Consider the following 27,950-nt stretch of genomic DNA (forward strand, 5'->3'; position numbering starts at 1 on the left):
AGCATCTTGCCAAATTTCGCTGCCAATTATGTAATAAAATCCTGCAGTGTTTAGTGTTTAGCTCTACAGGATGCATTCGGTGTGGCCGCAAGGTCGATCAAAACTTCTTAGAGTAGACTGCTGACTGAATGCCTCCGCCTTTTGGGATCAGAGAGAAAAAAAAAAGCGGGATGCCCGCGTTCGATATGGAAAACTGAACATTCCTTCTCTCTTCTTCTCTTCCTTTATATCCGCTTAATTTCTAGGCTAGACAGTCAGACATTACTTGGTTAAGCTCCCTGCATGTTTTTCTTGGTAGCTGATCTCATAGACTGCGTTTATTATTAAGGCAAAAAGAGAAACCAAGACTAATGTATATAAAGATGAAGACCCTTTAAGAAGAAAAGCAAGAACCATGTAACTTCAGTTTTGAAAAAGGACAGGCTCTTTCCGAAAGGTCGACTCCCAATGAATATATATATATATATATATATATATATATATATATATATATATATATATATATATATATATATATATGAAAGAAGCCAACAGCCACAGAAACCAAGGGGCACAGGGGATTTTTTCTTTAATTAATTTATTTATTTTGTGGTGTTGATCAATTTAGAATATTACTGAATATGTCATCGCTTAAAGCTAATTGATTAGAAAAGCAGAAGAAAAAACAACCACATGCCGCCGGTGGGATGCGAACCCACGACCTCCGAATTACGCGTCCGGTGCTCTACCTCTGAGCTACGGCGACGGCTGTCAAACCTTCTGCTTTCGGGGGTATTTATGTTTACAAGTAACCTAACATTGAGAGTGTTCATCAGCGCCACCCACGTTCATAAGCGGCGGACGTAGAACGTCCTGATTTACCGCAGGTGTGACGTAGAACGTCATCGAACGGAGAGGGTGGAAGCTGTGTGTGAGAACCCTCTTATGCTTCCTATGGCATCAAGGCTGCCAGAATCGAGGCCCTCGCTAAGCAATTAAGCAAACAAGGAAGGGGATTGAGGGGCTCATTGTAAATATGACAGAAGCCAACAGCCACAGAAACCAAGGGGCACAGGGGATTTTTTCTTTAATTAATTTATTTATTTTGTGGTGTTGATCAATTTAGAATATTACTGAATATGTCATCGCTTAAAGCTAATTGATTAGATATATATATATATATATATATATATATATATATATATATATATATATATATATATATATAGCGAAGTATACGCTTCGTTAAAGGAAGCATATTTATTCGACTCGACGTTTCGATCGGAAGATCGGTCTTCCGATCGGAACGTCGAATAAATATGCTTCCTTTAACAAAGCGTATACTTCGCTATATATTCTTGTAAGCAGTAAGGCACTTCATGCTTTCGCAGTATATATATATATATATACATATATGGAAAGAGAGAGAGAGAGAGTTTGTAAAATCCGCACCGCAATTCGGAGCGTTACCAAGCAGTGAATCTCGGTAAACCATCAATACTAGTGGTTGCTTTGTGAACACATGGCGATGATTCACATTAAAGTATCTGGAAGTGTTAGTAAACTACAAAGCATTTCCAAACCACTAGTTTGGTTTAGAACCACGCATACGCCTCAGGATGAGTTCTCCGCTAGAAGCCTCGATTATCAAATCGCTGTACATTAATTGTTTTACGCTATACTTTAATATTTTTTTACATTGCTTTACACATGTACCTCTCCCTCACGCAGATAATCGACAAGTTTCCGTTGTTCGCCGTTGCCATTTCTGACAGTAATAACGACACCATATACGAATGCCTGACGGCTTAGAGAGCATGGTTTGACAAGGATGCCAAGAAAGGAGAATATATTTGGCTTTTGAAGGGCCATCATAAACATCCCAAGTAAGTTCTTGCTTTGAAAGCACAAGACGTCATCGACAACAATGCATTCTTCAGTCTGCTTAGGAATTCTCCGTGAATGCTAGGTGATGGTGTTGGGTTTCCCGGTACACAAGCAATGACAGCTATAACGCGCCAAACATCACCTTGAAAATGTGCCCTTCATCTCGAGAGGTAAGCGCAAACCATGATGCCCATAAAAGAAGGAAGACAATGATAGATGCTCTTGCTCTTCGTCTTCCTCCTTTCGGTGGTCATTAATACTTAAAGCTTCCTTTTCATCAAGAATAGTTAAAAATTCGTCCAACTCACCACCTTGTTCACTGAAAATGTATGTTTGTTGCAATAAACAAACTCCAGGTGTTAAAGCTATATTTCTTTGTGAAATTCTTCCTTCCCAAAGCCAAAGGCACACGACGAGATACTTTTGCATTTGCTCCTAAAATTGAGATTCGCTGGATTGTCGAGTATTCATTGCTAAATGCTGTAAAATGCTAAAATAGGTTCTTCGCAGTTCCCGAATTTAAGATTTTACTCCGTCTTGGCCGGCTGATTGTCAGTAAACAGATCAAATTACAGCAAGCTGCGGTGTTTGCTGTTCCGAAGGGACATACAGGATAGGACGAACACTGTTGTGGAGGACATCGGGCTAACTTTGATTGCCTAGGTTTCCTTAACAGGGGCTGACACCACACAAAACATAATGTGTTTTTGTTTTTTGCCTCCACCGATATATGGCGTCTGCGGCCTGGACTTGATCCCGTGAACCTGTTATCAGCAGCCGAACGCGAAAGCCGCAGAGCCGCCACAGCATGTTGAGTGATGAAAATGTCCTGCGTCCCTTTTTGATCGGACCCAGAAATTATCACTAAAATAATATACATTGTTTTATCCTCAGAAACCGGAAGATATGAGAAATTCTCATTAATAATGCATTAGTTTCAAATTCAAGATTCAAGTCAAAGCTAATAGAGCTGGCATGTCTTATCTTACAAAAGTGTCCAGAAGCCAGATTGAAATAAAGGAAAGTTGTGACAGTAAAAAAATATTTTTTTAGCGTTGGTTATGTACGAAAACGGGTGATTTTTTTCGATATGAGTGAGTGAGTGAAAACTTTATTAGCTCTAGATTCGGTTGTACTCGGCGATTTTGAGATAGCTTCGTCCATCTTGCTCAAAGGTCGGTTGCCCTTAGTCCAGGGCTCCGCTGGATGCTGCTGCCAGCTTTGCTCGCCGAATCAAACCTTCTTGGTCGACCCGGCGATCGCTGGAGAGCACTCCCTCCCATTGCTCAGCACTCAGGTTTGTTATCACTGGTACCACGCTTATCCTCTGGCATGCCCACGTTATGTGGTACAGCGTGGATGGTTCTTGGCACCAAGGGCATTTGTCATTGTATTGTGTTGGATACATTTTGTTGAGTACGTGTAGGTTCGGGTAGGAGCCCGTCTGTAGCTGCCTCCACGCGACAGAGTCCTCTCTGCTAAGGGAGTTGTCCGGTGGTGGATACCGCTTTCTGCAGCCCTTGTAATAGTTTAGTATCGCCGAATAATCTTGGGGTACAGGTTCGTTCCTCTCGAGGTAGCCTACGTTGGATGCTCGGTAATAAGTGTACCCTCGAGCTATCCTGTCCGCCTCTTGGTTCCCTGTTACTCCCGCATGTCCCGGCGTCTATACTATCGTATGCCTGATTGGTTCTTCGTTTGTTTGTCGTTGTGTTATGTGGCCCCCAGAGCGGAGTATGCGGAGCGCTCTGTGCTCTATTCTGCCGCGTAGGTAGTTGCGGCATGCTCTTTGTGAGTCTGTAAGGATTTTTACAAAGTTTCAAAGAGTGGCTTCTAGCCCCTTCGGGCGCGAATTAAGATAAACACGAAAGAAAATTGCGATTCCTTCACATATTGCCTCTAAATAACAATCCGAAGTGAGTGATATGAAAAAAAAACATGTTTATTGAGCGAACAAAAATTTTTTTAATGTGTACGATTGTACACATGGCGCCTCTATGCCGCGAAATATGTCTATGTCCACTTACTCAAGGAACAACCATTTTCAGGTACTGTTAACTTTTTTCAAGTACTTAAGAGTGCATTTTCAATGCCTCTCAGCTTGCTTACTTGGATGGTTAATACTTTTTGTGATGAAATTCATAGTAGCAGTCCTAGGTGGCACTCAGGCAGAGGAAAACTCCGCATTTACAACAGTAGATTCGAGACTGACAGACAGCCCGCGTTTCGGCACCTTTGCTGAAAGTTGGCGTTGATGTGAATGGGCCAGTGGTTGTTTCCATCAAATCTTGTGGAGTTTGCCGGCAGAGGTGTGCCGACATGTGATTTTCGGGCAGGCTTTGCTGTGCTCGAGTGCTTGGTCTTCCCCTCCTGTTAGGCGCTGTTCTGTTGCTTGCAATCAAGCTTCGTGCAATGTCTGACTGAAACACCATTACATCCTTCACTTCCCTTTAGAGAAGTCCCTCTGCATTAGCATCGCGAATGTACTCAAGCCAACTGTTGCAGATGGAGAAGGAGATGAAGTTGGCGATTACTCTCACTGGCCATTTCTTTGTCTTTGAATGGCGGGGGTACAAGGACATCAAAAAGTCGAGCTTGTCCACGCCACCCATAAATTGAATGTACTGGGCGATTACCTGCGGACAGTCGATCTCAATATGTTTTTCTGCTGCTTCACTCCACCTCTTCGCCTTGGTGATGTTGCCTATTCCTACTAATGCAGAGACCATGTTGACTGGACCGTTGTCGTGCCATTGAACAATCACTACGTCTTCTTCTTCAGCAATCCTGAAGTCGTAGCTTCCGCGCCCCTCCTTTTTCAACTCCTTTTCACTCTTGAGCTCACAGCCTAGAAGTCTGTTGGCCCTGATCGTACCAGAGGCCAAAATCCCAAGCAATTGCAGCTCTCGGAAAAGCGGCACCGAAGAAAAATAATTGTCCATGTAGCATCTCATGTTGAGACCATGTGGGAGCGCCTCCACGAGCCACATCACAACTGAATGTGCCGGGTCATCAAAAATTTTATCTGGGAAGTACTCAAGAGGCTCAAGGACAGCTGATCCTCTGTTAGGAATGAACTTGCACTCAATGTCCACCGGTGAGAATTTCTTCTTAATCCACTTGACCACGATTTTCTTCCTCTTCGTTGGCGGTGGCTGCACATTCTCTTCATCGTCACTGCTACTGATGTTGTGGTCGACTAGCACAGGATCTCCGTTTGAAGCAGGCTAGAATAAAATAAAAGAGTGATAGAAATCATCATGAAGTAAATTTTAAAACTGCTTTTGTGTAGTGGCAAAACTTACCACAATTTCGGCAGATTCTTCGAATTCATCATCTGAGAAGGCCCCATCCGAGATGTTTCCATCGGCTTTTCTGGCCAAAAGAGCTTGAGGGGCGTAGTCGATGCTTTTTGACGGCATACTGAGTGCTCTCTAAGACCTATAATACATAAAAGATGTGCATAAGTTCTCCATTACCGCTTAGAAACGAAATAAAAAGCAGAAGCAGCGTTATCAGGAGGGGCGGCCTTGAGGCGCCATGTGTACAATTGTACACACGCATCTTTCACTCTGCGGCACACAGCCATCTTTAACACATGCAGCAAAAACATTTTGCACGTGAAAAGCCGAAACCTTATATATTACGTAATATAAACGCCATTGCTCTAAATAAAATTTAGAAACGAAAAAAGAAAAAGAATTGCAATGCACTCACGCGCTCCTCCATAAAAGGCGGTGGCGTCCATTTTCAAGTTTTGCTTGAGCTTCAGCTTTGGTGCGAAAAAACTAGATGGCGTTAGTTGTCCACTTAGGAGGCATGTTTACGTGCCCACGTGATGTACCATCCCGTTTGAAGCAAGGGCGGGAGCGCCCCGCAGCGCCAAATTTGATGTGTACAATTGTACACACCGCCGCTGTAGGGGCTAGACGAACAACTGTTTGGGAGGCATCTGGGAAGAAACAGGTGTTTTACCTTCTGACTAAGCAAGCGTGCCCCAGAGTAAGAGAGTGCGCTTAATACGCTAAATCATATTGTACGGCGTGAACTCCTTCATCTCTTCGGTCATAGCGCATTACTCTGGCTGGAGGTCACCCTCATCTCCATCCCTGAGCTTAACATCAATTTGCGCCTGTGGCGCATGTCCTGTGTTCGGAGATTATAATGTTTTTTATCTATATTTCCAAACTCCTCCATACGCTCTCGGTCACCGACGATATAGTAGACCTAAAATTCTTACTGTTTCCGCATTAAACATCAATTGCTTGTAATTTATACTAGTGCTTTGCTTCACTTCGCGTTATGCCATTGGTGAGGGGCAGCAGGTTCTTTACGTATGAGAGCAGCTACACTGACACGTTGCTTTTTCAGCATTCTTACTGCCCTCGTGAAGTCTCAGTTGTTGCAAGTGTTGGAAAATAAGTCTGTTGAAATAATCGCAACGATTTAGTTGAACTTACTGTTAAAAATGTGCAACTTCGTTTCAGGTGCCGTGTTTAGTGTTGCCAGTTCCATCATCGGTTCATATATTCAGCAGCGCGAGAACATTCAATGATGGAAGAGGCGGACAGGAAAGAGCGTCAACTAACAACTATATTGGAGAAGGCTGCGTCTAGAATATATACAGCTTCAAGGCAACGCCCACCTTGAGGTTATATATGTACGGACCACAGCCTTCGCCAATAATGCTGTTAGTTCAGCGCTCTTTCCCGTCCACCTCTTCTATCATTGAATGTGCTCGCGCTGCAGAAAATATGATCCAACACCAACTAGACCAACAACCTCTATTTTTCTATCATTGATACTGAAATTTCTTTTGTCTTGTTAAAGGCACAAGGAAAATCGCCTTACAGTAAGCGGATGTGATGCCTGAAAATGACAGAGTATGATGCGTGAGAATGATTGCGTTTGGTTTGGTTTATGGAGTTTAACGTCCCAAAGCGTGTCAGGCTATGAGACACGCTGTAGTGAAGGACTCCGGAAATTTCCACTACCTAGGGTTCTTTATTCCGCACTGACATCGCACAGTACACGGGCCGCTAGAATTTAGCCTCCATAGAAATTCGATTGCCGCGGCGGGGATTGAACCCGCGTCTTTCGAGAATGATTGTGTAATCTTTACCTAATATGTGCCGTTCCAAATCGGAAACCAGCAGCCATTTGGATCTTGCTTCAATAGAAATCCATCTTGAATGCGGAGCACGGTCCGTTCAAAGCTGCTGTGACATGAAAAATTTTGCAATGGTCAAAGTCTGGATATCATTTTGGGATTTTACTTTTAAGCCACACTTCCCTTTCACACTTGAAGCGCGCAAGCTGAGTTTTTTTTCAGGACAGAAGAAAATAAAATTACATGGCTCGTAATGCAAATGTTTGAAGCAGTTGCGTTTGCCTTCAACGGGAAAATAAATACAGTACTGTAATTTGCAGATCTGTGAACAGACACTCGGTAAAATATTAAAGAATCGTTACTTCGTGTTACGATGCCGAGAGTATTTCTTTGAACTTTTGTTTGAATAAGACTTTGCAAGAATGCTTTTAATTGCATTCATAATACTCGCAGATGCCATTAGCAAATTTTTTGAAGTTTTAAATATGGCTTCCCAGCGCACTAGGCTTTCTTGTACAGAGTACTAGCTGGTTGTACAGCGCAATTCAGAAATGCGAAATACGCCGGAGCCTCCCTGTAGAACGTACAAAACGAGCTCACGCACTGCGATCGTTCAGTGCTTCTAAAAGGATTCAGCGGCAACAAGTTAAAAAAAACGCCCAAGCATGCAATCCCCTTTATCATGATTTGATCGTGACGCAAAGTGCAGTTGTGTATACCAGAAAATATTATGAGAACAACAAGCGAAGCTTCTGTACAGAAAACTTCTGGAAGCTTTTAATCAGAACTATGGTATTTTGTTTTCATTGAATAGAACTACTTTGAGGTCGTTGTACCCAACCCCCGCGGTCAATGGCATATGCAACTCGTGTGCGCAAACAATATGGGGACAGGTAGCATGCATAAAAAAAAAGAACTGCCTTTTCACGAATCAAAGTTCATTATATGCGTATAATTGAATTCGGCTACGGGATATAATAAGAATTGTTATTCCACGTTCCGCAATGCTTGTTTAACTCATATCATTTAGACATGGCAGCTGGATTACACTATCTGGTTATACGACCCGTCACGACCACGGTCTAGGAGCTTCGAGGACAAGTTAGGGTATATAAAGAGTGTTGGGAAAAAGCTGCCTGACAAACCCGACCTTTGCAACACACGTGGAGTCGAGAATGCAGCGCATTTGCTTGGCTCTCCTGCTTGGCGTCGCCCTGCAGCTGACGGTGGCAAGAGCTGATGAAACCAGCGAGGTTCCGGACAGCTTCAAGGTAATACCATGGGGGAGTGCAGTGGTGTAGGTGAAGTTAAGGATGGCAGTTTCCCGCGCTCACGAATGCTGGATGATTCGTATAAGATGCAACTCTAATATACCAAATGTCATGGCTGCTTTCATGCTCACCCCTATTTTGAAAAGAACTTTTCATAGAGTTTCGGTCTCAATTATTTAGGAAAACACTATTCCCATTGTGTCATGTTAATCGGTTTGGTCCCAGCTTGCAAAAAATAGCCATCTTGATTAGGTCGCTGACTATAAAGACTATAAACCTGATGTATAGGCTTAGTTTCTTCTTTAAATACTTTCTAGGGTTTCCTTTATTCTTGGAGTACACTTAAAAATCAGTATGCTAGAGTTATTCCCTTAGTGTTTTTTCTACGAAGGCTTCGGCAAATTTTATAGAACGCGTTATGCCCATACTAAGCATTTTTCAGGGAAATATTGCCGCCCTTGCTCTCTCTGATGATGATGAATTTTGCTTTCATGTGGCGAAGTGTGACTTACTCTCTTTATTGATATTGCCGTTTATAACACGGGTAGTAGCTGTGCCTGCGAAAGTAGTTGTTACTCTTACAAGTTTTCGTCAGCGTTCGCTGCAAAGTTGTCAGAATTGCCGCATCGCATGTTTCAACACTTAACCACAGCGACCAAAGCCACCAGCGATCAAACTTTCTTTACTCATCTGTTATATAAGCGCACGTTGTCATCTGAAAGGTGGTCACGCAGTTTCAGGAAACTCGTTATTAGAGCAGTGGGAAAAATAAGGAGCAGCAAAATCCGCACTAACATATTAAGATAAAATCAGCGGAGCTAAATATTATTTCAGCGAAGTATAGTATAACGCTGTATAATATAATGCTATATACAAATAGAGCTGTGGCTGTATATCCTGCAGCTCCACATTACCTCAAAATGAAAGTTTGGTTTGTTCGCATGGCGTCTTCATTACGAAGATGAGATTTAGCTACTCTACTGTCCACAATATTGTAGTTTAGGCCGGTTATGTTGGGCGATTTACCCGTCTCCTATTCATCCATGTTAAGCCTAAAATAGTCTGCTGTCTGTATTGACACCCTGGCAGTTGCTGTGCCAAGCATATTTTATTTTGTGTAAAATTATGATTCCTGGTCATGCGAGCTCTGTTATTGAGTGTTCCGGTGCTCCAGTGCATGCCATGCAGTGTATACCATGCATACCATGCATGTCCTCCAGTGCATACCATGCAGTTGAACGTGTGCGTGTTTCACGTCACAGCTGTGTCGACAGGGTTAATATACTGTTCGTTCATAATGTGTTTGAATACGACTTCCATTCGGAAGCTGCATTAGCATGCGCCTTAGTGTGACACTAACGCTGTGCAATTATGTAATATCCAATGCGAATTAAAAGAATCCAGTTGACAAGAAAAACGACATAGCACAGCAATGCTTGTGTAGCTCGGACGGCTTACTGGGACGGCAAAGTAGAGATCAAGACTTGCCATGGCGCTTTGCAAAGTCAGCATTTACTTTCCAGTGTGTGGCATACGAGCCATCTTGAGTGTCCCATGTAAAGGCCACATATTGTCGTCCGCTCTCCCCCCGTCACTTTTTGAGCAAGGGTTGCCACCGGAAAAGCTGCAAATTCAACCAAAGGAGAAGACAGATCCGCATAATATCGAACAACCGGGAAGAAAACCCGAGAATAGGTTTGCTTTTAGCTACGGTATAAATGCCTTGCCGAAAACATCACTGGGGCCCTTCCTGACTGAGACGTACTTCAGAGTTGCAAGCTGTGCAACAAAATCCTCGAAAATTGCCTAATCTTAACTGTCATCGTGAGTACACGTTGCAAATAATAATCCAACATTTCCGCTTAGGCGATACCAATTGAAATATTTTTTTTACAGCTACCTAGGAAAAACCAATAGTTTTGCCTGTTTTATGATCCTTGCTGTTCTTGTTTATAAACCCCCCCCCCCCCTTCCCCGTAAGTAAGGCCCCGGGCAGTTAGGGCATGTAAATAAATAAATAAAACGAATAAATAAGAACGTAAGAAAGAAACGATTACGATTCAATAGCTATCTCGTATGTCTGGTGGAAATAACAGCCCGAACGGCAGCAACATTCCAGTTATTAGTGTCAGCACCCTTACAATCAACTTCGTAAAGGGGAGTTATGAAATCGCGTACTGCAAAATATTTTTTAATAGTGAGGTTTTGTAGTGCAAAACCAAGAGATTTGACTTTTTAATAATAATAAATCAGTGGAAGCAATCTGTGCGCGAAGATAACAGCACAAACTATAAGCAACTTGCATGAAAACAGGCTGAGTGCATACGCAAAAACTTCAGTGTGTTAATCTCCGGCACAATCACTGAATGAAGCATGCAATTGTCTAGGCTTAGCGAAATCTACGCCTCGTCTGGTGAATACGTAGAGGAAAAAAACACAAATCAGGTGGAAGAAGTAGCTGTGCAATCATCAGTTAAGGTTCAGCCTAATACAACTTGCACGCCGTGAGTCTTTTATGTATTAAAGGCTTTCGCTCTTCCAGTCCTGCAAGATGCATGCAGCATCTCCGTGCCGTATGTGAGAACTTCGTAGATCTCTAGACTGCCGGTTCCGACCTTAGTTGTCATAGGCCAAGGAACTTTATTAGAACACCGTAGTGGCACCAAGAGCTCAAGTGAATATTCACATTCATCTTCCCTTCTTTCTCTCTTTGTTTTTACCCTTTGCCACGTGTAGAATAAAATCATGCATTGCCTCGATAAGCTCCCTGCATATCATTTCTTCTTTGTTTGTCTCTTAGAGTGTTATGCAAATAGCGCATCTACATACTCCAATAACTATTAAGTATAAAAATTTTAAACCCACGCATCTATTCCTTGTATCAACATGATGCGGTGTGTCTGCAAAACTTGCAAGGAACACAAGGATTGCTTTGTGAGTGCAAGACAGTTTCTGTGAAAACTGTCGCAGAGTGGTAAGATATTGAGAGCTATTTTCAAAAACGTGATTTTGATTTGTCGCCACTGATTCTCAATATTATGCGTCCGAAAAACGCTTTTATTCACCATATGGTGTAGAACCGCCGCTCTTTCTCTGCAAAATGCCTTTTTTTTCTGTACTTCTCTCTTACGCAGTTATTCAACAAATTTCCCTTCGCCGTTGCCATTTCTGACAGTAATAACGACACCATATTTGAGTGCCTGACGGCTAAGAGAGCATGGTTTGACATGGGGGCCAAGAAAGGCGAATATATCTGGCTTCTGAGAGGCCATCATGAGAATCCCAAGTAAGTTTTTGCTTTCAAAGCTCAAAGCACCATCGGATAAAACACTCTGTGCAGTATGCTTGGGCTTTCTCAGCGCGGCGTCGCATTCTATATAGTAGGTTTCCGGAAAACGTCCAGAGTTGGGCTTCATGGCTGTAGACTGGTAATGAAATATTTTATGCCGTTTTTCCTCCTTAAAACTAAAAGAAACGATTTGGGACACACTCCAGAATAGTAATAGAAAAGAATTCGTCCACTGTTAAGCATTCTAATTTGAACTTCAATGAGGTGACATGTCATGTCAAAAACGGCGCGAAAATTACGGTGCTAGCAAGATGATAAGTCAATGGCTTTTCTGGGCATGAGAACAGAGTACTGGACACGAAAAAGTAAAAAGAGTTGCGAACTGTAGAAACAAAACGAACTATGCCGCTCCGTAAATTAAACAGCTGCCAAGGCCTGCAAGGGACAGGCTTGCTAAAACGCCAAAAGACAGGCACTACGCTTCCTAGTCAGGAAAATATTTCGTAATGAGTGCCAGTTCCTGTTATTCGTGTGCATTTTGAATATCTTGTGAATACCTCAGACATTGAGAACAGCAATAACACGACGGAAGGCAGACCAACTAAAGAGCAACAGATGCGAGTTGTGCTATCACGATTGTGCTATCACGAGTTGTGCTATCACGGACTTAAATAATTTAGTCCAGTCGTCCACCAAAGATTTAAATTTCGCATAGAAGGTCCAGGAACAAGTTCAAAGGCTCATTTTTTTGTGATATCTTATCTTCATAGCATGCGTAGCCACTTCGAAATTTGGGCTGCACAGAAATGCCGTGGAAAATATTGAGTGGAAGTTATATTTGCGAGTGCTGTTTGGCTTCTACTCAAATAATAATAAAAATGCTTAGCAGGGGCGGCGACCCTTGTAAAAAACTCGAGCGTTCACATTTCTTTGTTATTGTCTGCAGAAAGACTGTCTCATTCTACGTGGCGGAAGGAAGTGGCCCCGACACTTTCTTGTACATGGAAGGCTCAGGTGAGCACTTTCAAATATAATTTATGAAGAGGCATGTCTCAAAATTCCGCCGCACGAAGTGGACACATTCAAGCGTGGCTAGCTTGTAACAGCCGCTTGCAACTGCTAAAGCGCAGAGAAGAATGCATTATCAACAGACCGAAAGGTCGTGTAGATTGTGATGCTTGACTGCAAATAAAAAAAATTCATGACACAAAATTCATTACACTTTTAAATTCGTTACATTGTATCAAATGCGAGCTGTTTCCAAGACATATTGGAGTAGTTATTTTGCTACCGGCGCAACTGCCTAGTGAATCAGATAATACTGCCGTATTGCTGTTGAAGCAGGGCTTTAAACCTTTTCCGCAACAGAGAATTAATAATAAACATGCTTTATATGCAGATCAGGAATCGTATTGGAAGCGTATTTAGCTTTAGATATGCATTCCACTGCCTGTCTCTGATCAACAATGTAAAATGAATTTACTAATGTACAACTTTCATTGGGAACGCATAACAGTAGTGTCTGTGTACTTGCAGAAGACGCCAAACCCGAGGTTGGGAGATTCTACTACACGGACTATGAAACCTGCGGCATTCTCGAGATGCCCTACCATGGAAAGCGTGAGTACTGCACTCTAAATAACATTTATCTTCCTCGGGTGCAGGATAACATTTCTTCTACAGTGAGAGTCTCATGCTCGTCTTGCGGTTTGCCAGACAAAACTCCGGTTCGAACTGGTTCCATCTTCTTTATATGGTATGCATGAGTCATCACCTAAATTGTCGAGTACCTTCATTGGAATAGCATATGGCATTATTTAAACTTACCAGCTATTTCGCTTCAACCCATCCGCTAATTCTTCCTAATCATCATTACGACATTTGGTTAGATGGGCCTTCAACTTGCAAGTTTTAGCGGTCCTCAGATCTTCAAATTTGGCGGTCCACTGCTGTTTATGTGGTGTTGATGACGTCACGACGCTTTCAATCGCATTCATAGACCAGGGGAAGTCCTCATACCACTTCTGCAGCATTGGTGCAGCAGATAAGCGATACGCGACTGCCATTGCAGGCAGCTATTTGAAACCCAGCCACCGATGAGTACTGTGAGACCCAGGTTGCTATTCTATTGCTCCCGTAGGGCTCATGCATGGGGACACGACGGGCAGGCGGCCGTTGCATTGAATTTGCTGAAATCATTTCATTTCCACGGGGGGTGGGTGGCCCACAACCCGGTGGACAGGTTGCCACGTACCATGGTGGCCAGGTTCTGACGACCTCGCCAGTTCACGTGATCTCTCTTGACCAATCAGAAATTTGACAGCCACCTCGAGCACTTGGTCTGCAGTTTGCCCCCAATCTGAATGTCATGTGGTGATGACATCGCAAGTTCATCTGACCTCTCTCGACTAGTCAGAGAATTTCGTCAGAGAGAAGAAAGAAATTTTATGTCAGAGGAGAATGTAAATGTTTTCGCATTAATATACGGCAAAAAAATCGATACTAATTGTGGTTAACACTTTTCAATGTGACACCGCAGCTCTTAATGTCCAGGTCAGGATATATTGTCAGGTAAACAACTGCTGCGATGAGCGGCATCTAATGCACATTATTCTATACTTCCTCAGCCTTTTTCTCTATTCGTACGGCGCACTTTCAAGTCCTGAATACCAAACTTCGGCCTATGAGGGATTAAAGAGTGTGTCCAGCATATCGAGTTGGAAAAAATGCCGCCGTTTTGTATAACTGAAGGCAATAGTGCAATGGATAGAAGCAACATCGGCATCTGCACATCCGTTGGACATCCGTTGAAAACGACACAAAGTAAACATGACTAACCATAAAGCGATAAGAACGTGAAGTAACCTTTGAACGATTTGCTTAAATAAGTATTACAACAAAGAGCTTCGGTTTTAGTTTTACGATGAATGTATTTCACAGCACAAGGAAATAAATTCGCGACCTTAATCCCGAACTTCTTCTCGACCGCATGAATTAGACCCTCCTGGTGGAAGTGAACAGAACGCTGGCTTTCAAGTCAGATGCACAGCAGCTGATGCTTTAATACTATGATGTTCACATACATAGAAAGGCAAATATAGTTTTGACAGAGAGGCCACATTTAAAAATGAAGTCCTCTTTTATTTTGTTCTTATTTCGCTACCTACATGCATATTAGGCGCTGAAAATTGACCACGCACATTTTCAAAAGATTCGGGGAGTGCTGCCCAAAAACATTGCCTAACTGACTTCATCAAATCATCCCAAATCTAAAGGAAAGACGTAACCAATACTAAAGTGAATTTCCTAGCGTGAAATTCAAGAAGGCCTTTTTGTTAACCAATATTGAAGTAACTCTCCTAGTGGGAAATTCAACAAGACCTTTTTGTAAACCTGATTGCCTGCAATAGGGTATTCCAGTTGATTTTCATAGTCTATAGTTAATATACCTTTTTTTCCTTGAGTGTATTAATACTTCGGGCTTAAAATTTCTACTCGGGTACTCATCATGGCAATTCTTTAGAAGTCTGGTAACAGTTACCATGCTTTAATATTTTAAAGCGTTTTCCTTTCTAAAGCCCAGTTTTTGTCTTGCCAGTGCAATGTTAAAGGAAAACCGGCTACAAACTGAAGTTGGCGTCTATCCATAGATCAATGTGTTCTAACTAGAAGGACGGTGCTTTCACTATCAGCGGAACATTTGTTAGCTTGAAAGGACGGAATGAAAATTGCACTCAAGTCTCGCTGCCAGTGGCGGTTTTTGGCAAGCAAATTGCGGTGATGTCAAGGCAATTTTTTCATGCGGATCTCTGAGGCATGGCTTAAGCGTCATGCACTTTCAAAACGGGAGTAGATGAATTTTTTCAGACATAACGTCTCGGGTTTGAATTGCAATAACACACAAAAGTATGCATCCCTAACTTGAGTTTCCACATCAATGTGTACATATTTTTCCACTAAAGAAATAGTCTACAACTGAAGAACAATCATACTTTCGACTTTCATTAAGAACAAGAACTGTTTGTAGTTAACGTAAGTGCCTTATTAATGTTCCCTGTCCCTGTGTCCACGGTACACACGTGTTTCTTGACTGAAGTTGTTATATAGAAGCGTTTACACTTACACCTTCCACTTTACTAATCATAAAACAGCTGGAAAAGCGCTGTACCATGTTGTCAGTCCTGAAGGTCGACCAGAGCCAGGTCTAGCTGCAAAAAGGCAGCGTTTTTTTTAGCCACAATTTTGTTCGTATCTTCTAAAAACAATACAAAACAAAACATTTTTTCCTCCATCATCATCATCATCACCCTGTCTACGCTCACTGCAGGACAAATGCCCCTCCCATGTCTCTCCAATTAAAACTGCCTACGCCAGCTTCGGCCATCGTATCCCCGCAAACTTCTTTGTCTCATTCGCTCACGCAACTTTCCGCTGCCCCAGTTAAGATTCCATTTTCTTGGAATACGCTCCGTTACCCTTAAGTAGCAGCGTTTATCTTGCCTTCGCAATCTTCACAAAGAGTAATTTATCACTTTTTCCCGCATTCCACAGAGTGCATCCTCTGGGCACCGGTAGATAAGAAAGATTCGCTGCCCCAAAAGTGCCTAGAGGAGTTCTCTAAACACTGCGGCGTGGCAACTCCACTCTACAGCAAGGACATCTGCAAAGACGAAGAAATTGCCGACTGGTGAAGTACGTGTTTACGGCGTCAAGTATCGAATATCATCACTACTACACTAGCGGCGCATTATACTCTGACTATCGCCAAAATAGAACAATTTCCCAGGTATCAAATAGGCTGTTAAAAGAGGAAACGATTCCTAACCGATTTCATGCAGAATCACCACAGCGCCTGTCATGCGTTAGACGCCTTCGTAACAGTAAGATAGAAGAGCACCTACATGCAGTTAATATCACTTCAGTCAGAACAGTGTCAGATAACGAAGCTTCCTTCATGAAGATATAATTTAATTAGAACGAAACCATATTTTAGACAACATTTCTTCCCTTCTACTAGTCTCTCGGCTTCCGTCAGAGGCAGTTATGCATTAATGACTTAACTGTACTCATCTCTAGACGCTGGGTCACGAGGTAACCTATCATGTAGGTTGGAATATAATTTAATTGAGTGTGGATATTGTTCTGTGTCACTGCTGATCGAAGAATTTTCTCTCATGCTTTCAGAACAGCCAAGAAATTGGGACGCATTGTTGTATTGATGGCACTGCTCATAGAAATGGACGTGCTTTACTGCAAACGGTGAAGATTTTGTGTTTGCAAAATAAAGAACACTAAAAATGATTTGGTAAAGAAGAATGCTTTTTCACTTTCTTCTTTCCTTGTTATAAAGTTGTTGATAACCTAATATTTCTAATTCAAGGCTTTTCTGCGTTATTGAAAGTCCCTACTAGTCATTGATGGCTATATGAACGTTAAAAAAAGATTAAGAAAATAGGATGCATTCAAACGAGACATTTCTTGCGAAGAGCCCAAAAGAAACTTTTCTTGAACTGTTCAGTTTACACTGCTGGAAAATCGCTTTGTCCTTTTCTGATCTTGAAGTCAAGTAATTACTAAGTGCAAGTGATTCTCGAGAAAACATGCCAGCGAAAAACAAGGGGTCTGCTTCACAGAAATAGAGTTTGAGCAAGAGTAGAGGTAATGTGTTCAATAAAAGTTCGCATAATGAAAGAACTCTCCGGATAGGCAAATTTACGCGCAATACTCCATCGCTTTGCACTAAACACCTCAGTATTAAAAATCACTTTCGCAATTCCTTCTGTAGAGGTTACCATCAATTATTCCCTATTTTGTAGTTCGCTTTCTCTAATCTGGAGGCTCTATGAGTACGTCTTTGAAGCAGAATCTCGAGTCATGTACGTCTACAACCATAAAGATGTATTTATTCCGTTTTTCGAACATCGTATTAGCACTCGAGGAACTTGGTTGGATGCTAACATATGGGAACTGAAAGATATAGAATTTGGTTTCGTGTTCGCTCAGTGGTGCATTCAGCTCCTGTTTTGAGAATTTGTTACTTTAGGCACGGAGAACGTCGGAGGGCTTAAGTAAGCGCATGATCGTGGCGCCAAATTTGATTTGTCCTCAGTCATCATTTACGTTGTACGAATTGTTTTCATTTCTTTCGATCGCTTTGCTCATTTAAACGTAATTTCATCCTTTCTCGTCAGGCTGCAACTGTGTCAGTACATTGAAGCTACAACTGCTGTATCTACCTCTGATATGAGAGTACCTCCAAAACTCAACCCACCTCAATTCAGTCCTCGGAGCTATTTTACGTTCATGGCCATTATTGGCGCTGACTACTTTTCCTATGCATTTGTATCCGCACACAACTTCCCGTTCTTCGTCCTTAAGTTTGAACAGTGTTCCTATCTCCGACTACCCAATGTCCATTGACGACAAGATATGAGCGACACTAAAATATTCTTCTCATTATTCGAAAGACACAAAATCCTGCCTTGCGTGCTTAGGTCCTCAACCATCCTGGCCAATCCGTCTTCTGAGTAACTAAGGAGGGCAATGTTTTCAGCAAATATTAGATTACCAAGATATTCTCTATTAAGTGTTATCTTAAAGTCTAATTAATATAGTTGCCTCAGTACCTGTTGTAATCGTGAGGCGTTCATAACTGCACAGGCCGCAACTGCCTGCACTGCATCGTTCCTAATTGTGATTCTATTTCTTTCCATGACGAAAATTAAGGTGTGCCATGAAAGTAACTTTACCGCTTTATTACCACGTCCATGCATTTCGACCAGCATGCCAGCACCGAAGCCAGACACTATTTAACCTGCCACAGATATTATTTAACCGTCCACAAACGTTACATACAGCTTTAGCTGTTAAGTCAGCCACAAGACAAAATGAATTTTCGCACATGCTGTCGGTTTTGTTCCGGCGAGAAACTCGCTCTCTATTTGGCATCTTCAGAGGGTGTGACTACAGACCGGAGAGCAGGAAGACGGTGAAAATGTCTTCTAAACAAAACTCTTTATTTGATCTGACTTGCGCCTTCAAAGAACAGAATAAGTCGGCGCCGGAGTAGCAACAAGCGTGCTTGGTGGCCCTCGAACCGAATACCCGCCGCTCCCGGCCGTGCTGAATTTAAAGATGATAGCGAACTTTCGAGATAAAACGTGCAATGTTACTAGAACGGTCCGGAACAACGGAGATGCGGCTTCGCGGGGATGCGATCAGTCGAGACAAATCTGGTCTCTTCTTGCATCACAAGGTGAAAATGCAGCGCGCCGGCAGCTTTGAAGAATGAACAAACAGCCACTACAAAGACTGGCGGCAACAGCTAATACTTCAAAATACGACGTATCTAGCAACAAAGAAAAAAAAAAAGACAATTGGTTGATGAACGCTTAGATATGTTATTTTTCTAGGATTCAAATATCATCCGAACCATTTTTACGAGTGGCACGCGTGGTGGGCACATGCGCTTCACAGTTGCTATTGTGTACACGCACTTAGAGAGAAGTAACGTTCAGCACACCCAGTGCTACCGGCTAGCATACCCACCCAGCTCTGTTTCCATTGTCACCAACATGAGTTCCAGCCACCCACTCTATGACCAACATGTAACCAACAAGCCCAGTTTTGCCACAGTCGTTACCAACATGAGCTTCCATCACGTCAACCGCGCTACCTCCTTACGAGGTAGCATACTTTTAAAACGAGTGTTCCGAAGCGCTTTATTGTGCAGCCTTTAAGCGGGAGCATGGGGCTCAAAATGACTAAACCAGTATAAAAACAGTTCTCAAACAAGTTTTTTCTCGCTGCCCGGTCAGGAAAATGGAATTAATTTCCGAAAATGAAGGTTTACAAGAGTTCAGTAAAAATACAAAGCATCAGAACTTCATTCTGGAGCCCCGTGAACAATTGGAGCGCTGAAGTACCCTGCCAATTCAATTCTGTAGACGTGTAGATTACTGCTTCTTTATATGTTCCAGGAGTTATAATATAATTAAAATGTTGTTGGCAGTGCTAAAGTAGCTGGCAGTAGCAAGAATAGCAAAGAGACCTCCGTGCGATGTGCTTTTGTCATTATTTAGCCCTCGTGCGAGTGTCAGGGCACTTTTATTTTTTTTTAAAGCCCTAAAATATGTCACTTACTTTACCGACAGGGCAGTTTCCCAGCGAAGCGCGTGATTTCCGGCGTAATTGAAACCGCCACGGAACAGTTGTCAGATATGTTCAGGGAAACTGCGGGGCAGAAACCAGCACCGCCCCTATGTGTCTCGGGTATCTCTTACCTTTACTCCGCCAGACAGTCTGCCACGGGCAATCGATTGCATTTACATGATTGACTTGGGCAGCAAGGCGGAAGGGAATTCTGTATTGGATCCATCAGAGGGCCTATTGAACTCGCGTCATTCACACTCGGAAGGCGAACTGCGCTGGGTGTGAAGTGTTCGTTTTTGTTTTGTTCTGTTTTTTTTTTGCGCGAGCACAATGACCCAGCACACAAAGGCGAGAATAAAAAGCGTGTTCGTTAGCGAGTTCCTCAGAACTTGCAACCCCTGGAACACATCGATTGAACCACGCAGCGCATTTGCATCGCTCTCATTCTTGCTGTTACCCTGTAGCTCTCGCTGTAGGCACCTGATGAAGACAGCAGCGATGCTCCGGACGACTTCGATGTAACGTCCTAAAACGGGCGGACACCGCGGGAATGTGGTCAGCTTTTAAAAACCATGTCTAGACGTGTCCTCTTGACCCCAGTGGTTACACAGAATTGCAGCAGCGGACGATTTTGCCCGTGGTTCAGGTTTCATATAAAACCATCACCTAAGTACCTTATGTATTGGAGCTTAAACAGAGAATTATATGAACAAACTTAACTAAGTGTGCACTACCCTTCACCAGCAACTTTCTTTGCTCTAATTAAAATGTGGCATTTCATGCTTTCTCTCAACATTCACGGAAGTATACAAAGACATGTAATTTGTGAAAACAAAACCGGAATGTAGATATTTCCTGCTCTCACAGCACAACCTCATATATTGTTTTGCCACTGACATATAAAACAAGTTTCGCGCTCATTTTCAGCATGTAGCGTTCACAAAGTGCTAAATTACTCTTCGTTTTCTCTCGTACACTAGCTGTTTCATTGTCGGCAGTATGCCATCATTTACAACAAAAGTTGGAGGCTTGTCAAGGTTAAGCCCAGTGGATGTGAAGCAGCCTTAGTTTTGCATTCTTATTATTAACATCCTTAGCGTTTGGAGGCATCTTGACCGCATACACGCCCGGCGCAAAGACGCTGGCGCGGTTGCGGGCTCAGCGACAGACGCGACGGCGGGCGCGCGCCGCCTCATCCCTGGCGTGACGTCACATATCACGTGATGCAGCGATGGTGGCGCCGCTGCCGCGTCGCGCGCGACGGCGCGAACCGAAGCGTGGAGGCCTCCGCCGGGCGACGTCCGACGGCGCGATATGAGGCCCCATCTGCAGCCGGTGTGACATCATCACGTGACGTCACATCATGTGATCTCACTTCAAGGTCAATGGTGGCCACCGCCGGGCGTCGCGCGAAGGCCCGAAACCTACGTTAATAGGCTTCGCATAAAACGCTGTGCCGCGAAACGGCACAGTGCGGACCAGAATTGTAATAATTAAAACGTCGTCCGAAGCAACGCTGGAAGACGAGCCGCTGCTTCCAGAATACAGATGTCCTAGAACAGCAACGTGCAGTCAGAATTGATTTGCTTTATGCGTGTATATCAGATATTATTTGCAAGATTAAACGGGAGCGAATTGAAGCCTGAAGTGCTAGAGCACGTAATTCCAATTGGACCTAACTACGGCGATAAACCGTCTATTCTGTATGCTGTTACGACACCACTTGTTGTTCTTGAAGCAGTCAGTGCTCATGACACTGCTTTTTCCGGGCACTTGTCATTCACTCAGATATTCAGAAAATTCCCATTCGCCATTGCTACTGCGGACAGTAAAAACGGTTCCATATCTGAATTCATGACTCGTGGTTTGACAAGGATGCCAACAAGGGCGAATATATTAGGCTTTTGAGGGGCCATGGTAACCAACGAAAGTAAGCTTCAATTTTTCCAGGGCAAGCAATCATCGCAAACAACAGTCTCTGTTGCGTTCCCTCCATTTTTTATTGACGGGCAGCGTTCAGTATGTAGGGGTGCGTTTATTAGGCGTCCTCAAGAGACCGAACCGCCGTGCAGGATCTGGCAGCGTAGACGGTCGTAGCCAGCACCAAGAGAGCGGGGGAAACTTCGTCGTCGTCAGGCGCAGCGTAGTGTCGGCGCATAACTTCGTCGTCGTCAGGCGCAGCGCAGTGTCGGCGCATGGCGGTAGCGGAACCTGTCACAGTTGGCACACTACAGTTTCCCCCCGGTGAAAAGGAGCCATCCTGGCGTCTTAAGGGGAAGGAAGAACAGAGGGGTCGTAGTACGGCTTCAGTCGGTCGACGTGGACGGTTTCGCGGCCACGGCGACGCAAGTCCGCAGCGGGTGCAACAGGCTCAACAATATAATTGACCGGAGATGTTTGCTTGAGAACCCGGTAGGGACCATGATACCGATGCAGCAGTTTCCGCGAAAGGCCGGGAGTTGTGGGAGGCACCCAGAGCCACACAAGGGAGTCGGCAGGGTAGGAGGTAGAGGCCGCGGAAGTGTCGCGGTCATGTTTTTGCTGCCACTGGGTCTGCGTGGTAAACGAGCGAGCAAGCTGGCGGCATTCTTCGGCGTACCTGGCAGCGTCGGACAGTGGCGTGGACTCGGAAATGTCGGGTTGGTAGCGAAGAAGAGTATCCATCGTGCAGGGGGGCTCTCGGCCGTACAGAAGAAAGAAGGGAGATAATCCAGTGGTGGTTTGTGTCGCAGTGTTATATGCGTAGGTGACGAAGGGAAGAACTTGGTCCCAGTTGGAGTGGTTGGCGTCGACGTACATGGACAGCATGTCACTGAGGGTTCGGTTGAAACGCTCGGTCAGGCCGTTGGTCTGAGGGTGGTAAGACGAAGCGGTTCGATGGATAATGCGGCATTCCTTGAGAAGGGCCTCAAGAGCGTCAGACAGGAATACGCGTCCACGGTCGCTGAGCAGTTCTTGAGGAGTACCATGGCGAAGAATCAGGTTCTTTAGAAGAAAGGACGCCACGTCGCGGGCGGAGGCAGATGGTAATGGAGACGTTTCAGCATAACGTGTGAGATGATCCACGGCCACGATAATCCAGCGGTGACCAGCGGGAGTGGGAGGGAGGGGGCCGTAGAGGTCTATGCCAACGCGGTCAAACGGGCGGTCAGGGCAGGGTAACGGCTGCAGTGGAGCAGGCGAGGTGTGAGGCGGACATTTACGCCGTTGACAGGATGGGCAGGATCGCACAAAGTGGCGAACAAAGCGGTACATGCCACGCCAGTAGAATCGGAGACGCAGACGCGTATAGGTTTTCAACACGCCGCCGTGGGCACACTGGAGGTCTGCATGGAAAGCGGCGCAAATGTCGGTGCGTAGATGGCGGGGGATCACTAGGAGCCATTTGCGTCCGTCGAACAGGTAATTGCGACGATAGAGGAGACCGTCCCGAATATAAAAGTGACGGGCTTGACGTAAGAGGGAACGGGACGAATTATCAGTCGTAGGACTCGAAAGGAAGTTAATAAGAGAGGCGATCCAAAGGTCTTTCCGCTGCTCGGTGGACATGTCGGCAGTGGCAAGCGAGGACAAGTCGTAAGCAGACACAGGAGCAGGCGATGAAGCACTAGGTAGCGGCGAGCGGGAAAGAGCGTCCGCGTCATTATGCTTGAGGCCAGAGCGGTAAATGACATGAATGTCATACTCCTGCAATCGCAGAGCCCAGCGAGCTAGGCGCCCTGACGGGTCTTTGAGAGAGGCCAGCCAGCACAGGGCATGGTGGTCGGTTACTATACAGAACGGGCGACCGTAGACATAGGGACGAAATTTTCCAATGGCCCAAATGATGGCCAAACATTCTCGTTCGGTAACAGAATAGTTGGCCTCCGCTTTGCTCAAGGTCCGACTGACGTAGGCGACCACATATTCACGGAAGCCAGGTTTGCGTTGGGTGAGAACGGCACCCAGTCCAATACCGCTGGCGTCAGTGTGGATCTCAGTAGGCGCAGTCGGGTCAAAGTGGCGCAGGATGGGAGGCGAAACCAAAAGGCGGCGCAAGGTGTCGAAGGCGTCATCGCAAGCAGGCGTCCAAGCGGAGAGGTTGGAGCTGCCTGCGAGTAGCTGGGTCAGAGGAGCGATGATCGTGGCGAAATTCAAGATGAAGCGACGGAAGTAAGAGCAAAGGCCAACGAAGCTACGGAGCTGCTTCAGTGATTTGGGCTTCGGAAATTCGGCAACTGCACGAAGTTTGGCGGGGTCCGGAAGAATGCCGTCTTTAGAGACTACATGTCCTAAAATGGTGAGTTGTCGGGCAGCAAAGCGGCACTTTTTCAAATTCATCTGGAGCCCAGCGTCAGTAAGACAAGTCAGAACGCGCTCAAGGCGGATGAGATGAGAAGAAAAGTCCGCAGAAAAGACGAAGATGTCATCGAGATAGCAAAGACAACTCTCCCACTTGAGTCCACTAAGGATAGTGTCCATCAGGCGTTCGAAAGTTGCCGGGGCGTTGCAAAGGCCAAACGGCATGACGTTGAACTCATATAAGCCGTCAGGTGTTATGAAGGCAGTTTTTGAGCGATCTGCGTCAGCCATGGGCACCTGCCAGTAGCCTGACCTCAAATCCAGCTAGGAGAAATACTCAGCTCCCTGCAAGCAGTCCAGGGCGTCATCGATTCGTGGCAGGGGATAGACGTCCTTGCGTGTGATGTTGTTGAGCCGGCGGTAATCAACACAGAACCTGATGGAACCATCTTTCTTTTTTACCAACACAACAGGGGACGCCAAGGGAATGTGGGAGGGCTGTATGACACCCCGACGGAGCATGTCGTCCACGTGATCAGAAATGACGCGGCGCTCAGAAGCCGAGACACGATAGGGGCGCTGGCGAAGAGGGGCGTGTGTACCGTTGTCGATGGTGTGCGCAACGACAGACGTACGGCCCAAGGCAGTCTGAGGAAGATCGAAAGAAGAACTGAAGCGCTGCAGGAAGTATATCAAATACAAAAAAATGGAGCGCACTTAATGTCTGCCTTCAAGGACGTAACGTAGTGGCGTTGATGGACGCAGCAGTGTCTACTGCTTTCCACGCAGACATGTACACTGCATATTATGTGAAAGACCGCATTGCACAGATTTGAAGCCCCCAGTAGCCAAGCTTCTCCGAACGTGTCTGTCTGTGCTTTTCACAGAGATCTTGTTCGCAGTGCCATGAAAAAATTTGTAAAAGGATTTAATTTCCATGCTTTTGCTACTCCTATTTATTGCTGAATGCGCTTTGCATTGCCTTCTAATGCATTGATTTCTGAATCATCCTGAATATAGTAAAAAATCACAAACTATATCGACGTCATTTGTACGGAGATACTCAAAAAGGTCCTATGCACGCATACCTAAGAATCGCGCTGAATACCGCCAACGCCACACTGCGTCTAGGGAAGATGCACGGGGTAGCGGATGAAGAAGAAACAGCAGAAGCGGTTGCTAGGCAACGGCGACTCAGGGTCGTTTGGTAGCTGCACCGAAGCGAGCATACGCGGTGAGCCAAGCTGGGCTCTAGTAGTGTTCCTTTCGCAACAATATGTGCATCGCGACGTCAGTTTTTGAGCTATGACTCGCGTCTTTCCAAGCACTGTCACAGTTCCATCTACCCCGCCCGAGGTCGACGTCTCTCAGATGCACGCCTCCCGCGTTTGCAAGCTCCTTGCCTTCCAAGAGACTACACCTGAACAGCTAGAGCGGAGCAGGCGGGTGCGGTGGCGAGACTTGACGTCTCACACGCTTCCACCAGACGTCCGCGACTTCGGCTGGCTGCGAGGCTGGAGGGTCTTGCGTGCGGGAGTCCGCGTCGCAGCGTGAGGCATCTCACCCTCTTTGCGGTGTCCGCAGTGCGGCGAGACCGAGACTCTCGAGCACGCCTCGTTTTTGTGTGTAGTGGCAAGAACCTTTTGGCGACTTTTGTCGCGTATGTTTTTTGTTTCTCTCGACGCCCGCACAAGACCGCGCGATACGCTCGTGCGGCTGTGACTGTCTGTAGGCGCCTTTGTTTTGTGGTATCAGAAAGGCGCCGCTTCCTTACAGGGCCGACCCTAGCGGGCCATGTTCCCAATGTTGCAGCGAGTGCAAGCATGCCTGTTCCAGCACGCGTGCTTAGACAGGGTGACGCTGCCGGAAGAAGAGTTCCTGCGACGGTGGAGCACCCGCTTCATCGTCGAAAGCAGGGGCTGTGTGACGGTGTGGCTCCTGCCATATTCGCGCGTCGTCGTCATGCGATGTTTGTGCATGGATTTGGTGCGCGGTCTTCCTCCCGCGTGCTTCCCCCGCGCTTATGGACCCTCTTAACTCTTGTACTTTGGACACTTTGTGTATTGGACACTTACGTTGTTTGCGATTGTATGTGTGCCCACCAGGCGACATCTGTCGCCGTAATGTGTTTTTTTTTTGTTTTGTAGAGGGACGGCAGTCCCTTCTACGCTACTGGGTCCAAATAAACTTCTCTTCAGGGGGTAAACTGGTTTTTTGAGGAAAGGAAATGGCGCTCGCATATCTGTTTTTTCAGCCAACATCAGCTTTAGCGGACGCGGTTGTTGCGACGCGTGTCTTTTCTTTTCTTTTCTCTTTCCTCTTATCTTTGAACTCTCTTCTATCAGCACGTGGCAGCGGTGGTGGCTCGGCTCGAGCCAGTCGGCAGGCCCTTGCGCTTTCCTTTTATGCGAAGCATACTACTTTAGCTACCACTTCAGCCCTTCACCGTCGTTATGCGCCTCCAAATCACGTGATACATGACGTCACACCACGTGACACGATGACGTCACGACAGTAGAGAAACGGGGGCCCACCTCGCGCCGTCGCTGTGGTTGTGCGCCTCCAAATCACGTGATACATGACGTCACACCACGTGACACGATGACGTCACGACAGTGGAGAAACGGGGCCCACCTCGCGCCGTCGCTGTGGTTGTGCGCCTTAAAATTACGCGACACAATGATGCTTCGCATTCTCCAGGCTTAACCAAGTTAAGCCTCAGCCACTTTTTTTTATCCTTCACTCAGTTGCAACAACAACACAAAAGCGCAAGGAAAATCGCGTTACAGTAAGCAGATGTCATGCCTGAAAATGACAGATTATAATGCGTGAAAATGATCACGTTTGGTTTCGTTTATGGGCATTAACATCCCAAAGCTACTCAGGCTATGAGGGACGCCGTAGTGAAGGACTCCGGAAATTTCGACCAAATGAGGATCTTCAATGTCCACTGACATCGCACAGTACACGGGCCTCTAGAATTCGCTTTCATCGAAAATCGACAGCCGCGGATGGCATCAAACCCGCGTCATTCGAGACTGATTATATAATTTTTAACTAATAAATGTCGTTCCAAATCGGAAACCAGCAGCCATTTGGATATTGGTTCAATAGAAAATGATCTTGAATGCGGAGCACGGCCTGTTGAATGCTGCTGTTGACATAAAAAAATTTGCAATGGTCAAAGACTGGCTAACATTTTGGGATTTCTTTTGTACAGCCATACTTCCCTTCGCGCTTGAAGCGTCCAAGTTTACTTTTTTCAGAGCCAAAGAAAAGAAAATTGAAATGCTCATAATGCTTTAAAGCAATTGCGTTTGCCTTCTAGAAGAAATTACACAGCACCCTCATTTACAGAACTGAAAACAAGCGCTCGCTAAAATATTAAAAAATCATTACTTCGTGTTACGAAGCCGTAAGTATTTCTTAGATTTTTGTTATTTGAATGCGACTCTGCAGGAATATTTTTAATTCGATGCGTATTACTCGCTGATGTCATTAGAAAATTATCTGCACATGGCATTTAAGATGCCATGTGCAGATGCACTGAGCTTTCTTGTACAGGGTACTAGCTGGTCATTCAGCGTAATTGAGAATTGCAAAATACGCCGGAGCCTCCCTGTAGAGCGTGCAAAACGACCTCACGCACGGCAATTTGTCAGTGCTTCTAAAATAATTCAGCGGCAGCAAGTTGATAAAAAACGCCCAAGCATGCAATCCCCTTTATCATGATTTGATCGTGATGCAAACTGCAGTTGTGTATACCAGAAAATAATATGAGAACAACAATCGAGCCTTCTGTCCAGATAACAACTGGAAATTTTTGATCAAGACAATGTTATTTTGTTTTTATTGAATAGAAGTACTTCGGGGTCGTTGCACCCAGCCCCCGCAGTGACTGGCATATCCGACGCGTGCGGGCGAACAATATGGGGACAGGTGGCATGCATCCCAAAAAAATGAGCCGCCTTTGTGGGAATCA

At 45.0% G+C, this 27,950-nt stretch overlaps 1 protein-coding gene across 1 annotated transcript; it reads left to right on the plus strand.

Annotated features, from left to right (window-relative positions):
• Nucleotides 1–8,136: 8,136 nt before the first annotated feature.
• LOC149359280 (uncharacterized) lies at nucleotides 8,137–16,227 on the plus strand. The gene is made up of 5 exons (XM_089569004.1): nucleotides 8,137–8,247; nucleotides 11,382–11,533; nucleotides 12,483–12,550; nucleotides 13,073–13,156; nucleotides 16,088–16,227. Exons 1-5 carry the CDS (start codon nucleotides 8,152–8,154, stop codon nucleotides 16,225–16,227), a joined length of 540 nt encoding a protein of 179 aa, XP_089425130.1. The 5' UTR covers nucleotides 8,137–8,151.
• The last annotated feature ends 11,723 nt before the right edge of the window (nucleotides 16,228–27,950 follow it).

The sequence above is a fragment of the Amblyomma mixtum genome, chromosome 2 (assembly GCF_055824585.1).
Source record: "Amblyomma mixtum isolate Tamu chromosome 2, ASM5582458v1, whole genome shotgun sequence".
NCBI classification, from domain to species: domain Eukaryota; kingdom Metazoa; phylum Arthropoda; class Arachnida; order Ixodida; family Ixodidae; genus Amblyomma; species Amblyomma mixtum.

What these genes read in the sequence shown, in the direction of transcription:
- LOC149359280 (XM_089569004.1), top strand. Translation starts at nt 8,152, where the DNA reads ATGCAGCGCATTTGCTTGGCTCTCCTGCTTGGCGTCGCCCTGCAGCTG. An exon ending in AGGTTCCGGACAGCTTCAAG is followed by an intron (nt 8,248 to 11,381) that starts GTAATACCATGG and finishes TCTCTTACGCAG; the next exon opens with TTATTCAACAAATTTCCCTT. An exon ending in CTTGTACATGGAAGGCTCAG is followed by an intron (nt 12,551 to 13,072) that starts GTGAGCACTTTC and finishes GTGTACTTGCAG; the next exon opens with AAGACGCCAAACCCGAGGTT.